General features: G+C 54.1%; 1 protein-coding gene across 19 annotated transcripts in view; it reads right to left on the reverse strand.

Annotated features, from left to right (window-relative positions):
* Positions 1 to 699: 699 nt before the first annotated feature.
* The window catches only part of ST3GAL1 (ST3 beta-galactoside alpha-2,3-sialyltransferase 1), a 145,703-nt gene continuing 133,066 nt past the window's right edge, over positions 700 to 13,336 (reverse strand). For 18 of the 19 annotated variants that reach the window (XM_015146017.3, XM_028852134.2, XM_028852135.2 and 15 more), the window contains 5 exons: positions 11,743 to 11,939; positions 10,631 to 10,810; positions 9,285 to 9,330; positions 7,749 to 7,868; positions 700 to 5,821 (listed from right to left, as the gene is read on the reverse strand). In XM_015146017.3, the coding sequence (XP_015001503.2) occupies positions 5,648 to 5,821; positions 7,749 to 7,868; positions 9,285 to 9,330; positions 10,631 to 10,810; positions 11,743 to 11,939 (717 nt within the window). In that variant the 3' untranslated portion in view covers positions 700 to 5,647. 19 annotated transcript variants of the gene reach the window in all.

Below are 13,336 nucleotides of genomic sequence, written 5' to 3' on the forward strand. Positions count from 1 at the left end.
AGCACAGAGTGACAGGGAGGCAGCAGGGCAGACAGGAGGCCCAGGACTGGAGAGAGACGCCTTGCTGTGAACCCACCTCTGCCCTCAGCCATGCACCAGCCTGCAGGGCTGTTCTGAGAGTTAAAGATCACGCCTAGGGAGGTATTGTGTGCCATACAAACTGGGAGGCCTGGTTACTGTTTATACCGATTTTATCTTACAGGCTCCCAACACTGGGTTTCTGAATCTGTTTTTTTTAAGGGAGATTAGTGCCAACTTTGGACCAAACTCATGCCCATCCCTGGGTGTGCCTGTCTCTGTGGGGGAGGACAGACTCTAGGCCAGCCCATATCAGGCCCTGGCCAAGGTGAATTTACTCAGCAAACGTTCAAGCAGGTGGTGCATGTCTACTGGGCCTCTTGAGATGCTTTTGTTTTTAATCTCACATCCCCTCTGATGGCCAGTGTTGTCACGCCCATTTGACACATGCGGCAGGCAGCAGAGGTTCAGAGAACATAGGTGACTCGCCAGTCACACCGCAGGGCACGGCACTCCTGGGCTTGAGAAGAGGCCTCTCCAAGGCCTACGCTGGGGCTCTCCTCTGTATTCTGAAATCTGTCCATTCAGTAGTGGTGACGCCAACCCAGTAGGCACTCTGAGCTGCAGGGTTGAAGGCAGCGCAAATGCCTGACCCTTGTAGAAAAACAACACACACACCCAAACGATAAAATAGCTCTTTATTTATTCACTTTGATTTGGATCATTGGAAATATTAAACAATAAATAAAACAGAGCGGGGGCTGAGGAAAGCAGGACCTTGCTAACGTTATTTGAATGCATCCCAACCAGTGCTCAGCTGCGCAACCACATGGAGAGAGGCGAGGGGGAATAGAAAGCAAGTTTTAAAACACCAACAGCCAAACACACAAGACTGCACACAAGAAAAAGTGCTCAAGAAACTTTGGCTTTGAAGGGAATTCAGTGAAGGGAAGCGATTGTGCAGGAGGAAGGGAAGGAACCCGCGATCACCCTAAGGGGCGGGGGGCTGAAGGGGGAGGCCCTGACACAGGCTAGGGTTAAAGCTGACGTCCCCCAGCTCAGGACGTGCGACCAATGGCAGTTTTGTACTAGGAAGAAGCTGAGTGATGAGGCTGGATGATGGGATCGCCTGATGGGCTGGGAGGGAGAACAGGAGGTGAAATTCAGTGCTCTTTTGGTAAGAAAAAAAAAAGTCGGTAATGCCCTGATCCTGACAGGCTGTGAGATGCTGCCTTGCCTGTCTCTGCCTTTTCTTCTAGGTCTTCCTCTTTTTCTTTGCACAGGTGTCAGGGAGCACCCCAGAGGTGTCAGGGAGCACCCCAGAGGTGCAGGAGCTGCTGTTTTCATGACAAACAAAAATGGGGAGGCTGACGCTATCTCAAAACTGGCTAGCCCAGTTCACAGGGCAGGATAATCCTGATGGCATGTAGCCACATTTGCTGCAAACCAGATGTCCACGATGGATATAATGATACCCCTGGGGCTCTTCTCAGGGGCAAGGACAGGTGCTGGTTCCTGATGGCGCATGGCTGGTGTGCAGTCATCTTTAGCCGGACAGTGGCCCCTTGAGGCTTGGGCTTCCCTGCACACAGCATTTTTGATCCTAGCCAGGGGAGGGAGAGAGAGTTCTTTTGGTTTCCTTTTTATTTATTTTCAGACTACTTCAAAGCAAACATACCAGTTCAAAATGTTCTTTGTGGTTTTAATCCACCTTTGCCAAGAGGCCAGAGTCACATCCAGGTGGGACTGGCCTCTAGCACCACCTTCTGGCCACGGCAGAGAATGGGATTCCATCAAAGCCTCCCAACCAGCCCTTTCCCTAAAGAATCACCCAGATCTTAACTGCCCTCTCTACCTTCTTTCTGTTTTCCCCCCCACCCCCTATTTTACGTTCTATTTTCTCATATCTGGCTTTTCTCTCTAAGCCTAACCAAATGCTTTGCTGAATGATGTTTGGAAAAGCCAGAGTTTTAAAAGGCATTCATCCATTTATGAACCTTCTTCCAGCCCAGGATCCCTGCAGAGAACCAGAGGTTATAACTCTGTCCTCCTTTCTCCCCTAAAAGGTGGCTGAGGGCAGGGGAGGTACATGTAGCTCCAGCTAGAGCAAATCAGTGCCCTGACTCACTGGGGAGACCCAGGGGGCTGGGATGTTGCTGACACCTCATGGGCCACTTCGTCAGCCTATCTTTGCGGCTTCAGGTTCAGCGCTGGGTGCTGCAGGCAGGGACCCCTCTGTTCTCTGCTTGAACGCAGGGCCAGTCTCCAAGGAACAATCTGTCTGCAGAGTAGAAAGAGTTGTGGGCTGGGATTCAGGGGCCTGCGGGAGCCCCCGCCACTACGTGCCTGGCACGAGTGCTCGTCGTACTCCTGCTGACAGCATGCATACTGCCCTTTGGCTAACACACACTCTGTCTAATTCCCAGCCACCTTCACCCCAGGGATGAGTTCCAGTTGGTTTAAGCCAAACTGGTGCATTTAATTCTGGCTGCAACAACTGGCTTTTATTCCATTAAGTGCCCATTGCTAAGCCAATGAAACATAAGAGCTATCTGCTATGGGAAAGAGAAATGTGGTCTCCTGCACTGGAGGGCATGAGAGGCCACCCAGGCAGCCTGCGGACAGAGCTCGGTGCTGAGAGAGCCCCGGAGAGTCAGACGCCTCCATTCTGGTTACACTTTTTCCAGACGCTGAGTGGAGACTTGCTGGGAAAGCCCGCCTCCAGACAATTTCAACATAGCGCCGGTAACACCCTTTTTCTGCTCATACTCTGACTTGTGCTATCTGTCCCAGACAGTTCACGACTGCCCGTCACTTCCCTCCTTCACACTCCACCAGGAAAAGGCCACACCTCCCTACACAGCAGCAGCCTTTTAGGAAATGTGCTCAACAGGAAAAGTGGTTTTTCTGATTAAACATCAGTAACTAGAGTCAACAATCACTGTCCTCTCCCATGCCTGTCACGCTCCACTCCCCACCCAGCTGCAATGTGGCCTTGATTTTCTCATCAGTATAACGGCAGAGCTGGATTTGGAAGCTGGAAGAGATCTCACAGCTTGACCATCCTAGTGGGAGATGGGGAGACCAGACGGAGACCAGGCCATCGACCCAGGCAGCATGTGGCCCAGACACAGACGCCTCTTCATGTCGAGGGACCTATTCTTACACAGCAAAACCCAGAGAAGTCGATTGCTCAGCCCGAGCCTGCCATCCCTGTATAGACTCAGCTTTCAGGAGAAAGGGAAGAGTTCAGGAGATAGCAACACTCTCTGTTTCAGTGTCTGATGATCTGGAGTCTGCCCCTGGAGTCACTCAGCCACTCAACAAACGTTTGCTGAGTTCTTCACCTCATATATGGCTATATGTCACCTCATATCTGCCCTTCGGGGCTGTATGTTCTGAATGACGACTCAGCGATTTACCAGCCTTTCTCAGAAAAAAAAAAAAAAAAAAATCTTAAAGTTGTGGAGGATTTTAAAGCTGAAACAGGTTTTCTGTTTAACACATTCCCCATTCTGAACCTTTGAGAATCTGATAAAAGCTATAGACCCTCTCTCCAGAAAAATGCTCATAAGTAGAGATTCAGGGAAAAAACCAAACTTGGCATGCAACTTCCGGGGACTCTTGTGAATGGCCTGAAGCCACCTGTGACCCATGACTGGTGTCCCCAAGCTCCTCCCTCCCCGTGTGCAGAGGGGGCTCCCCCGCGCCTGGGAGCACAGGCCCCACGCCTCCGTCACGCTCCACCAGGAAAAAGTCACGCCTCCTCAAAGCAGCAGCGGCCTTTTCAGGGATATTTTCAACAAGAAAAGTGGTTTTCCTGCTTAAACATTAGTAACTGGAGCCAACAATCACTGGTTCCCACATTTCTGTTACTCTCCACTCCCCACCCAGCAGCAGTAAGGTTTCACAGAGTTTTGGAGACTCCTAGCCTGAGAATAAATCCAAGTCCACAAAGAGGAAGAAGGAAGGTTGGGTTGGAACGGGAGGATGCTGAGGACATTCCACAAACCATCCAAGCCCTAGATACCCCCAATATCCCAAGTCTGAGGACTCCTACACACCCCCCTTAAACACACCCCCGTTTCCCAGCTACTGGGTGAGGCAAACTTCATTAAAACACCAGGACCACCAACAGAGCCAGGGTGCAACAATGTCAGTTGAATAAAAAAAAGAATCAATAAATAATCACGAAGGCTAACAAGGAAAGGAGAACAGCTGGGGAGTAAGAAGATGAGGTATGTGGCAGTCACCATTCTTGGGATATCCTTGGCCCAGACCCCCAGTGACAGCCCCAAGATGGCCAGCAGGGACTTGACCCTGAGCTCAGGCCCTCGGGGAAAATGCTGCTGGCAGCCTCCTGTGTGGCTTTGGAGGTTGCGGGCACCCTATTGAAGAGTCTGAGAATGAGAATGTACGTTCCATTCTGACGTGCTGCTGGGTGCTGTTGAATATCCTCAGAGCTTTGTTCCAATTCAGGTGCTGGCTCAGGAAACCAGAAAAGATGTTCCCAGCCAGAGAGCAAGCAGGGCCGCTGGTGGGGGTCCCTTTTCCCAAGTAAGGGCTTTTGTTTCATTTCAGCCCATGCATGCTTTTCTTTCCCAAATACAAAGGCACATGGAAGTGGTCAGATCCGCTCTCGCCACGATTAGAACCACGAGGTGGACCACTCAAAGGAACATCTGCTTGGGAAGAGGTATCTGCAGGAGTCAGAAACACGGCGCCAAGTTTGGGGATTTTTTCTTTTCCTTTTTTTTTTTTTTTCAGAGACAGGGTCTCACTCTGTTGCCCAGGCTGGAGTGCAGTGGTGTAATCACAGTTCACTGCAGCCTCAAACTTCTGGGCACAAGAGATCTTCCCTCCTCAGCCTCCCTAGTAGCTGGGGCTACAAGTGTGTGCCACCATGCCTGGCTAATTTTTTTAAATCTTTAATTTTTGTAGAGACAGGAGTCTCACTATGTTGCTCAGACTGGTCTTGAACTCCTGGGCTCAAGTGATCCTCCCGCCTCGGCCTCCCAAAGTGTTGGGATTATAGGTGTGAGCCACGGCACCTGGCCTCCAGTTTCTGTGAAAATCTTTGGGGTAGGAGCCTCTGGTGGCTCATAAATGAGTTTTGGGAAGAAGATGACAGGGTTGTCACGCCAAGCGAGAGGCCGGGCTTCGTGCAAAGAAGGGCAGCATCTTGCCCCGGGTGCCAACAGCGCCTGGCATGTCTCTGTGCTAGACAGAATCGCCACTCAAGTCTCTGCCCATCTTCCTGGGAAACTGTCCTGTCCCTCAGAATATAGGCGTCTTCCACATTCGTTCCCCAAGCTCGCTCCGGGAGCTACAATGATTGTAGTGTGTGGAGGTTGAACCTTTCCCAGCGCCTCCCCAGCTCTGGGGCAGCGGTGGGGGGACGCTGTCCCCACTCAAGACAGGTTCCGAGACATGCTCTGCCACTCTGGCAGAGCTTAGTGACCTTGCTGAATAGATGCTGCCAATGGCTGGGTGCAAGAGGCTGTGAGCGGTGCCTGGGCACACACCTGAGGCTGCCCCTCCAAGCTCCGGGATGGAACGGCTCCGGCAAGATGCTGGGGCTGGAAACACAGAGGTGTGACAGTGCGTCCATCCTCCACCCTTCACTGCGTCATCTCCCCTTGAAGATCCGGATTTTATTGATGGAGGCCAAGGTGGCCGTCACGTTAGACTCGAAGTCTGCATCGTGCACCCCTGTCTTGCGAAAAGCCCCCGCGGACGGGTTGTTTTCCCAGTAGTGGTGCCAGTTCCCTTTGCTGTCTGCCCCGAAGCCGTACAGGTCCACCTGTGGAGGCAAAGCAAAGATGAGAACCAGACAGCAGGGCTGCTGGTGGCACCTCTGAGAAAGGAAGCCTGTAGGCGTTCCTGGAATCCCACAGGACCATAAACAGCATTTGCAAGGACTCAGACTAACCCTTCATTAAAACCCTTCTCTACGTTCCTGGAACTCTCAGAGGCTTGGTGAAGCAAATGCAAGTTAAGTAAAGCTCAAGTCCAATGCCAGAAGCACCCTGAGAGATGACTGCATGTGGGTGGTCTCGGAGCCCGGGTCTTACCTCTGCAGCAAGGGCAACCTATTCTTCCAGAATTGAGGAGCTACAGAGGGAAGCAATAGGAAGGAGGCCATGGAATGGAAGAGAGTGGAAGGAAAGCAGGGCTTTGGGGCCGAGCAAACTGCCCCAAATCCCAGCTCTGCCACTCCATGATGCTCTGGGCATGTGAAATCACTTGTTTGAGCCTCACTTGCCTCATCTGGAAAATGGGTCCAAGAATCACGATTGCAGTGAGGCAGAGGGCAGGGCTGATCCCTTTCTTCTCTGTGGCCAACATTCATCTGGACCAGGCGCCCTCGTGGCCACTAGGCCAGGCCTTTCACATACATGACAAACGCTGTGCATTTATTCTGAGCCCAGCACCCTACTGGCTGTGTTGAAGTTCAGGCAGAGCTTGATCAGATGCCAGCTGGGCAGCTGCTGGGGGAAGCAGCCTTGGGGCTTACAGCTTCTTGGAGTCACTGACTGAGCGATGCTTGTTGGAACTGGGGCTAAATTCAGGGATCCCACAGCACAGAGGAGGGAGGGGCTGATGCCCTGAGAAGTCAGAGGAAGCTCTTCAGAGGAGGTGGCATGTGGGTCGAGTCTTGGAAAATCAGTACAAGATGACCGGAAGGAATCGCATGGAGGGGTTTCCAGGGAGAGGATGTGCTATATGCACTACAGCGTGGAAGACAGATTGGAGGGGTGGGGACAAAGAGGGGACAGCGGACAGCTCCATGCCATATGTGGCTTTCTAAGGAAATGCAACATGGACGTGGGCCTGCTCCAGGGCAGGGACATTAGGGCCAAACAGGTGGGAACGATGGGAGAAAGGGCTGAGCAGAAACCCAAGCAAGGGTCTGGGACCAGCTGGCTGGAGGTGGGTGGGGTGGGGAAATGACAGGGGCACCCACGTTGCAACCTGGGAACACCAGGGCAGGGCTGAGCCTGGGGACCTGCCTTGCAGTGCCCCTGACCCATTCCTGGGATTTCCACCAGGCACCAGGCAGGGTGGGGCTGGGGCTGGGCTGGAGACAAGAAGGGCCCTGCCTGAACCCAGGGTCAGGGAGGAAGTGGGGGCTGTGTGACCCGCCCTCCTGCTCCTCTTCCTGGGGCGGCAGCAAGCCTCTCAGAGCATCTGTGGAAACTCCAACACAGCCTGGTAGACGGCGAAGGATGTCAGAAGGGAAATGCATGCTTCTCGAGATCACTGGTTCTCAATGTCAGCAGACAGTGGAACCCATGGGGGCCTGGCTCCATTAATTCTGGAAAAATTGGGCCAGGATGTGGCCTGGGTGCTGGAACTTAGACCCACAGATGATTCTAAGGAGTAAGTGGGATTGAGAACCGCAGCCTTAGACAATTCTCACTATGAGAATCCGCTCCTGTATCCGGAATCTGCTGCTTGATCCGAGCTTCCACCGCCATGGTCCTGGGCACTCACACAGAATGTGCCAGAACTCTTGCTCCTGAGAACTTTCTCATAGAGCACTGTTACTCACTGAAACACCCTGGGAGACACACGTTGCAAGCCCTGACATAGAGACAGAGAATCCGAGCTTCTGGAAGAGGCAGGCTAGGTCTACCTGCCCTCCCTCTCCCTGCCCTCCCTCGGGAACACAGGACGGTGAGCTCTGTCCTCTGGGCAGCCCTGCGGGAAGGGGGAGGGTGGCATACCTCATCGCAGACATGCATTGAGAAGATGACCGAGAGGATGCCGGTAGATGGGTACCGCCCGTGCCCTTGCAGCCAGTTGTCAAACACATACTTGATGAAGGCTGGGTGGTAGATCAGGATCTGCGGGGATGGGAAGACACGGCCCTTAGTGAGTTCCGGTGGGCAAAGGACATGGAGCGCCTATCAGACACACACACTGTTGCGGCCATGGAGGCACAGCCATGAGCCTGACGGATACCCCTGCACTCGTGGGCTTCCACGCTCGTGGGAAAGATGGACACTCATCCACATGAGTAAGAGACAGAGGTGCTGAGCTAGTAAGTGCTATGGAGAGCAATGATGCAGAGAAGGGCCCTACAGGACGGTGTGAGGAGGATCGCTGAGCTGACACACAGAAAAACCCACGGAGGCCAAGGAGTGAGACAGGAGACTGCTCAGGAGAAGGGGGCCCCAGGGAACAGCGTGAGGTGGGATCAGACACTGTCAATGAGTGAAGACGTAAGCACCAAGCCACCTGATGATGGCTGGAATCATCGCCAATCCTTAAAATGACCTCATGTCCCAGGTTTCCCTCTCCTCCTGCTATAGATAAGAAAACTGAAGCCCAGAGAGGCTAAGTGACCTGCCCAATGTCACGCAGCCGGCAGTAGCTGAGCTGGGAGGGGGCCGGTGTCAGGCTTGGCCTTGGTTCCTCACCCAAAGCCGGCCTTGAGGACAATGAAAGGGACTTCTCAGGCAGGAAAGGGCGTGAATGTCCAGAAAGCCAAACTCCAGCCTCTTGGAATGGACTGGAAGGGTGGATTCTGTGGACCTCTGGTAAACCACTCACCTCTCAGTGTGGCCTCCTACCATCTCTAGGAGGCTGTCCTTTCCACCAATGCCACCCTGTAGAGACCCATAAGTGGCCTTTTCCCTGAGGCAGCACAGCCCAATGCAAAGGGCAAGATGCTGGAGGCACAGGAAGTCTTCAATTCTACCCTTATCCAGAACTAGCTGTGTGTCTCTGGGCAAGTTTCCTGACCTCTCTGAGCCTATCTAAGTTTGATAGCGTATGCAAAAGGCCAGTGTGGTAGGCACCTCACTTCCTTCCTTCTTCTGCCCTTTGCCCATCTCTTGACCAGCCTCATGCCAGGGGCCTGCTGGGGAAGATGCAGACATGGAAAGAGATGAGAGGCAGGAGGTGAGGTCTGGCTTTGAGAGTAATTCACAAACCACAGCGTGCGTAGGGGTCCCTGGAGAACATGTTAAAACCAGAATGCGGGGCGGCCAGGGTTTCTGATCAGTAGGTTTGAGACGGGCCTGAGGATGCGCATCTGTGACAAGCTCCCGGGTGGTGCTGCTGGCCCGGGGGATCCCGCTTTGGGAATCTCTCCCAGTGTTTGACCTCTTCCCCCAGGGGGCTAGCTAAGTGGGAGACGCTACCTCCAGCAGCCTGGGGATCTGGGGGCTGTCTTGCAACTCAATGCTGTACCTGAGAGCAGAGCCTTAGATGAGGAAGCCTGAACTTAGAACAAAGGAGCTGGGGCCTCCACTCACCTTATCCTGTTTCACTCTGATCTTTGCAGGAACCGGGACATAAGTGCTGCAGTTGGAGAAAGAGAAGCTGGTTAACGGGGCAGGGGACAGGCCCAGGAACCTGGGCACGCAGCTCTGGGGGTAGTGACTAGAGAATGAAGCAGGCGTAGCCTCTCCTGCCCCCCACACCTTCCCTCAGGGACCCTCACCTCCCTACCTCAGCCACAGAAACCCCCTGCCCACAGCAATCCCCGATAGACACCAGAGAGCGGCCTTGCCTAATTTGAGGACATTCTGCTGGGTTTTGACCCCTATTCCCCAAAAAGGTGAGGAGGACTTGCTCCAAGCACAGCCTTAAGGAATGGAGTGGGGGCCGTGGTGCCTCCACCTCTCAGGGCCACGGCACCCCTGCCGAGCTGGGGCACTGGCTGGTGAGACCCGCGGCTGCCCCTTCCTCAGCTGGGCGGTTGCATGTACCCCAAGTGCAGAGGTGTCAAAGCTGGTCCCACGGGTGCGATTCCTGCTCCCGGAGGAGACTGCAGCTGAGCCACATCCAGACCTAGCTCCCACCCCGCCCCACCCTGGTCTGCCTCCCTCACCCCTAGTCTCCTGCACCCACATCCCGGGGCTGGCTCTGTTCCTAGAAAACCTGGCCGAAGACAAGACGGCTTGTGGAAATCTGGACATCAAAGCACTTCCCTTCAGTCAGGGTTAGAGGAGAGCACAGGCTCTGTGTGGAGTTCAACCCTGGGCAAGGTGCTTGGCCGAGCTCCAGAGTCCTCACTGGGAGAATGGAGCAAACGATAACGGCTATTGTGAGGATTAATTGAGATAATATGTGCCAAGTGCCATGTGCGGTGCCTGCTCAGAAAGCTAGGTTCCTGATTGTCAGGGAAGCCACAGCTGCTTTGCTCAGCACTGCCTGCCCTGGGGAGGGGCCCAGGCTGCACCTGTACTCCCCATCCCTCATTTCTTAGGAACCCTCACCTGGCCAGGCTCACGTAAGTTTGAAAAGCAAGGTGCTGTTATTTGTCAGGCTGCACTTCAGAAATAAAGGGAGGCAGAACTCGTATGTGCCGCCCCTTTCTAGTGGCGGCCCCCTTCCCGAAGAGTCTCCAGGGTGCGTGGAGGTCCCTCCGGGCATTGTTAGCAAGAGGACACTAAAGCTTGTGGTTCGTTAAGTGATGGGGAGAGAAGAGTTGGAACAGTCGGAGAGGCAGCCACAGGAACGGGGCTTGTGTGTGCCGGAGGAAGCTGGGGGAGGGGAAGCACCCCAGTGGAGGCACAGCAGGACCACGGCAGGGCTGGGGGACAGGGTGTCACTGCAGGGGGCGGAGCAGTGAGGCGGGGCCACAGGGGGGACTCACTGGGAAATGGTGCCCGTGGTGGTGGCGCTCACCACCCACTCCAAGTCGATGGTCTTGAAGGGCACCAGGATCATGCTGACATTATCTCCCAGCTCCCGGAAGCTCTCAGGGTACACCAGATGGTGGGTGGTCTTCGTCCCAACATCAGCCTCAAACCCTACCGTGGGCGCCTTGTTCATCCTGGGAGAGAAGGGGAGAAAGCTGAGTCTTGTAGCATGGGCACCCATTCTCAGCGAGCCTGAGCTCTCCGAGAGAGACAGTGAGCCTCCAGTGTGACCTCAGGGGTGTCAGCTGCCTTCCCCGGGCCTCCTCCTTTTCATCTGTAAAACAGAGACAAGGAAGACACAGCGAGAAGGCTTCTGCTATTTTTCTCTTTCGTGACCTCAAGGGAGTCTAGCCATCACCACCGCTGCCCGCCTGTCACAGACAATCTCATCCAAAGGCTATTTCCACAGCCCTAGTTTTGCAGCAAGGAAACCTGACTCTGATCCTTACCATGGACTTTCCCGTGGGACACCTGGTACACTGAGGCTCCGAGAGGCAGGTAAGTGGTCTAAGGACTAAAGTCAGGAATCACAGACAGCAGAGACTATTCTAGAAGGCTGCTGGGGATGGCCAGCCCCCACCCCCGCACTTCTCAGCATGCAGCACTTATGAGTGGCAATGGCAAGAGACCCAGGACAGACTTGGGGCATCTTCCTGGAATATCTATTTCACTTGGTGACAGGGAAAAACACATTTTACATAAAAGATGTGGTTTTATTATGGCCTAGATTACAAAATGGGGATGAATTTTAAAGATTTAAGAGTCCTCACATTAATTTTGCTCTCTCCCCAGGCCTCCATGTGGCAAGCTTCCAACAACGGGGGAACTCCTGTGTATGGCTTCCTCTGCACGCAGAGGCCCTTCTAGTCCATTCCCGTCCTGCAATAATGCAGAGGTGGGGAATCTGAGGCCTAGGGGGTGCAGTGTGGAGCCTGGGGTCCCTAGGTAAGTCCAGAGACACCAGGACTGAACCTTGCCTTCCTGAGCCTGAGCCAAGATGCTTCCTATAGCTCCAAGGGGCCTCTGGGTGCAGCACAGTGGGCTTGGGACAGGGTGTGGCACTCACCGGAGCACAAAGTCGTGCCTGTCTATCTCAGGCCCATAAGAAGACTCCCTCAGGTTGCCTGAGTTGCCCACAACGGCACAGCGCCGGCAGCCCACCGACCTCTTCTCCAGCATGGGGTCCACATTCCCAGGCACCACTCTGAACAGCTCCTTGATGGTGTCGTTCAAGTTATTGGGCTTCTTCTCCCGCTGGAGCCTCTGTGGGCGGAGGACAGAAGGTGGTCAACCTGGCTTTGTGGCCCCAGCTTCCTGGCAGCAGAGCCCTTGAGCTACCTGCTGTTGTTTACTGGGGCCTCCTGTTCACCCTTCTCTCTGCTGGGTCCCTGGAGATGGAGGCGGCTCACACACAGACACCTCCACTTCCTCCTTCAAGGAGACTAAGGGTTACTCCAGAAGTAAAGAGATTATTCATGTATTCTGCAAGTGTTTACTGAGCACCTACTATGTGCCAGGTACTGCTGAAGCCACTTGGGTGATCCAACCACACCTGGCCTCAGAGGCCCCTCCAACTCCACATGCCATCAGCGTTTCTCCAACCTGCTCCTCCCTGAGGGCTCCCCTCTCTCTGAAAGGCCCTCTATCCCTCTACGTGTCACCGCTGCTTGAAAGAGAGAAAAATAGCAGGAGTCTTCTAGCTGTGTCTCACTCCCACCCTGCTCAGACACCAGGGCCCAGGGGCTATGTGCTCTCGCTCAAAACCTTAACAAGAAGAGCGAGGAGTAGGTGAAATGCCAGTTCTCCAGCCCCAGCCAGGGATGAGGGACAGAGCAGTAGGAACATCTGCCATCTCTCCTGCCTGACCCTCAGTTCCCCTGGCCCCAGGACTGTTGGGTTCCAGTCAGACTGAAGAATCAGCAGTTTGCTGGAGGCACAAGGCCTCTGTGATCTGCCTAGCAAATCATTTTCATCTTCTTTTAAAGACCTAGCCCAGGCCAGGTGCGGTGGCTCACGCCTGGAATCCCAGCACTTTGGGAGACCAAGGCAGGTGGGTCGTGAAGTCAGGAGTGTGAGACCAGCCTGGCCAATATGGTGAAACCCCATCTCTACTAAAAATACAAAAAAGCCAGGCATGGTGGTGCACGCCTGTAGTCCCAGCTACTTGGGAGGCTGAGGAGGGAGAATTGCTTGAACCCGGAAGGCGGAGGTTGCAGTGAGCCAAGATCGCGCCACTGCACTCCAGCCTGGGTGACAGAGAGAGACTCCAACTAAAAAAAAAAAAAAGAAAGAAAAAAGAAAAAAGACCTAGCTCGAGGGTCAGCTGCTCGCAGGCTGAACACTAGTTTTATTCCCAGGGTGACTATCCTTATTTGCCCAGGTTAAGGGGTTTCTCTAGATGCAGGACTCTCAGTGCTAAAACCAGGATGACTTGGTTTCCCTGTTGGCCCCCGCTGCACGCCCAGGCCGGCCCACCGCCTCAGGTGGAGCTCTGGCCACACTGTGTAGTGATGCCTGTTGGTGCCTCAGCCTTCTTCACCTGTCCCCATGCCACAGTGCTGTGTCATTTCACTGTGGGCGAGGTGAGATGATCTGCGGCCAGAGAGGTAAGCAACACACCCCAGATACAAACCAGGATTTGAACCCAGGCTACTAGAAAC

Source organism: Macaca mulatta, chromosome 8 (genome assembly GCF_049350105.2).
Source record: "Macaca mulatta isolate MMU2019108-1 chromosome 8, T2T-MMU8v2.0, whole genome shotgun sequence".
Lineage (NCBI taxonomy): Eukaryota > Metazoa > Chordata > Mammalia > Primates > Cercopithecidae > Macaca > Macaca mulatta.